The 377-nt window shown below is 66.8% G+C and overlaps 1 protein-coding gene across 1 annotated transcript; it reads left to right on the top strand.

Moving 5' to 3' along the window:
- Positions 1 to 7: 7 nt before the first annotated feature.
- On the top strand, positions 8 to 322 carry LOC103781406 (nuclear receptor subfamily 2 group F member 6-like; the record flags this gene model as incomplete). The annotated part of the gene is given in 2 exon segments (XM_008949120.1): positions 8 to 146; positions 149 to 322. Coding segments are annotated over 2 exon segments (313 nt in total), but the record flags the coding sequence as incomplete, so codon positions are not given.
- Positions 323 to 377: the final 55 nt, after the last annotated feature.

Genomic DNA, 377 nt, shown 5'->3' with positions numbered 1-377 from the left:
CAGCGTCATGGGCATCGACAACATCTGCGAGCTGGCCGCCCGCCTCCTCTTCAGCACGGTGGAGTGGGCTCGGAACATCCCTTTCTTCCCCGAGCTGCCCGTTTCCGACCAGGTGGCCCTGCTGCGGCTCAGCTGGAGCGAGCTCTTCGTGCCCCTCTCCTGGCCGCCGCCGGCTTCCACGCCTCCCCCATGTCCGCCGACCGCGTCGTCTCCTTCATGGACCAGATCCGCATCTTCCAGGATCAGGTGGAGAAGCTCAACCGGCTCCAGGTGGACTCGGCAGAGTACAGCTGCCTCAAAGCCATCGCGCTCTTCACGCCCGGTCGGTTGGTGTGGGCGACGCTCTCCGCTCGTCCTGCGCCCACCCCCCTCACCCT

Source organism: Merops nubicus, unplaced genomic scaffold (assembly GCF_000691845.1).
Source record: "Merops nubicus isolate BGI_N331 unplaced genomic scaffold, ASM69184v1 scaffold24331, whole genome shotgun sequence".
Classification (NCBI taxonomy): Eukaryota; Metazoa; Chordata; class Aves; order Coraciiformes; family Meropidae; genus Merops; species Merops nubicus.
This window is presented reverse-complemented; position numbering and strand designations above follow the sequence as displayed.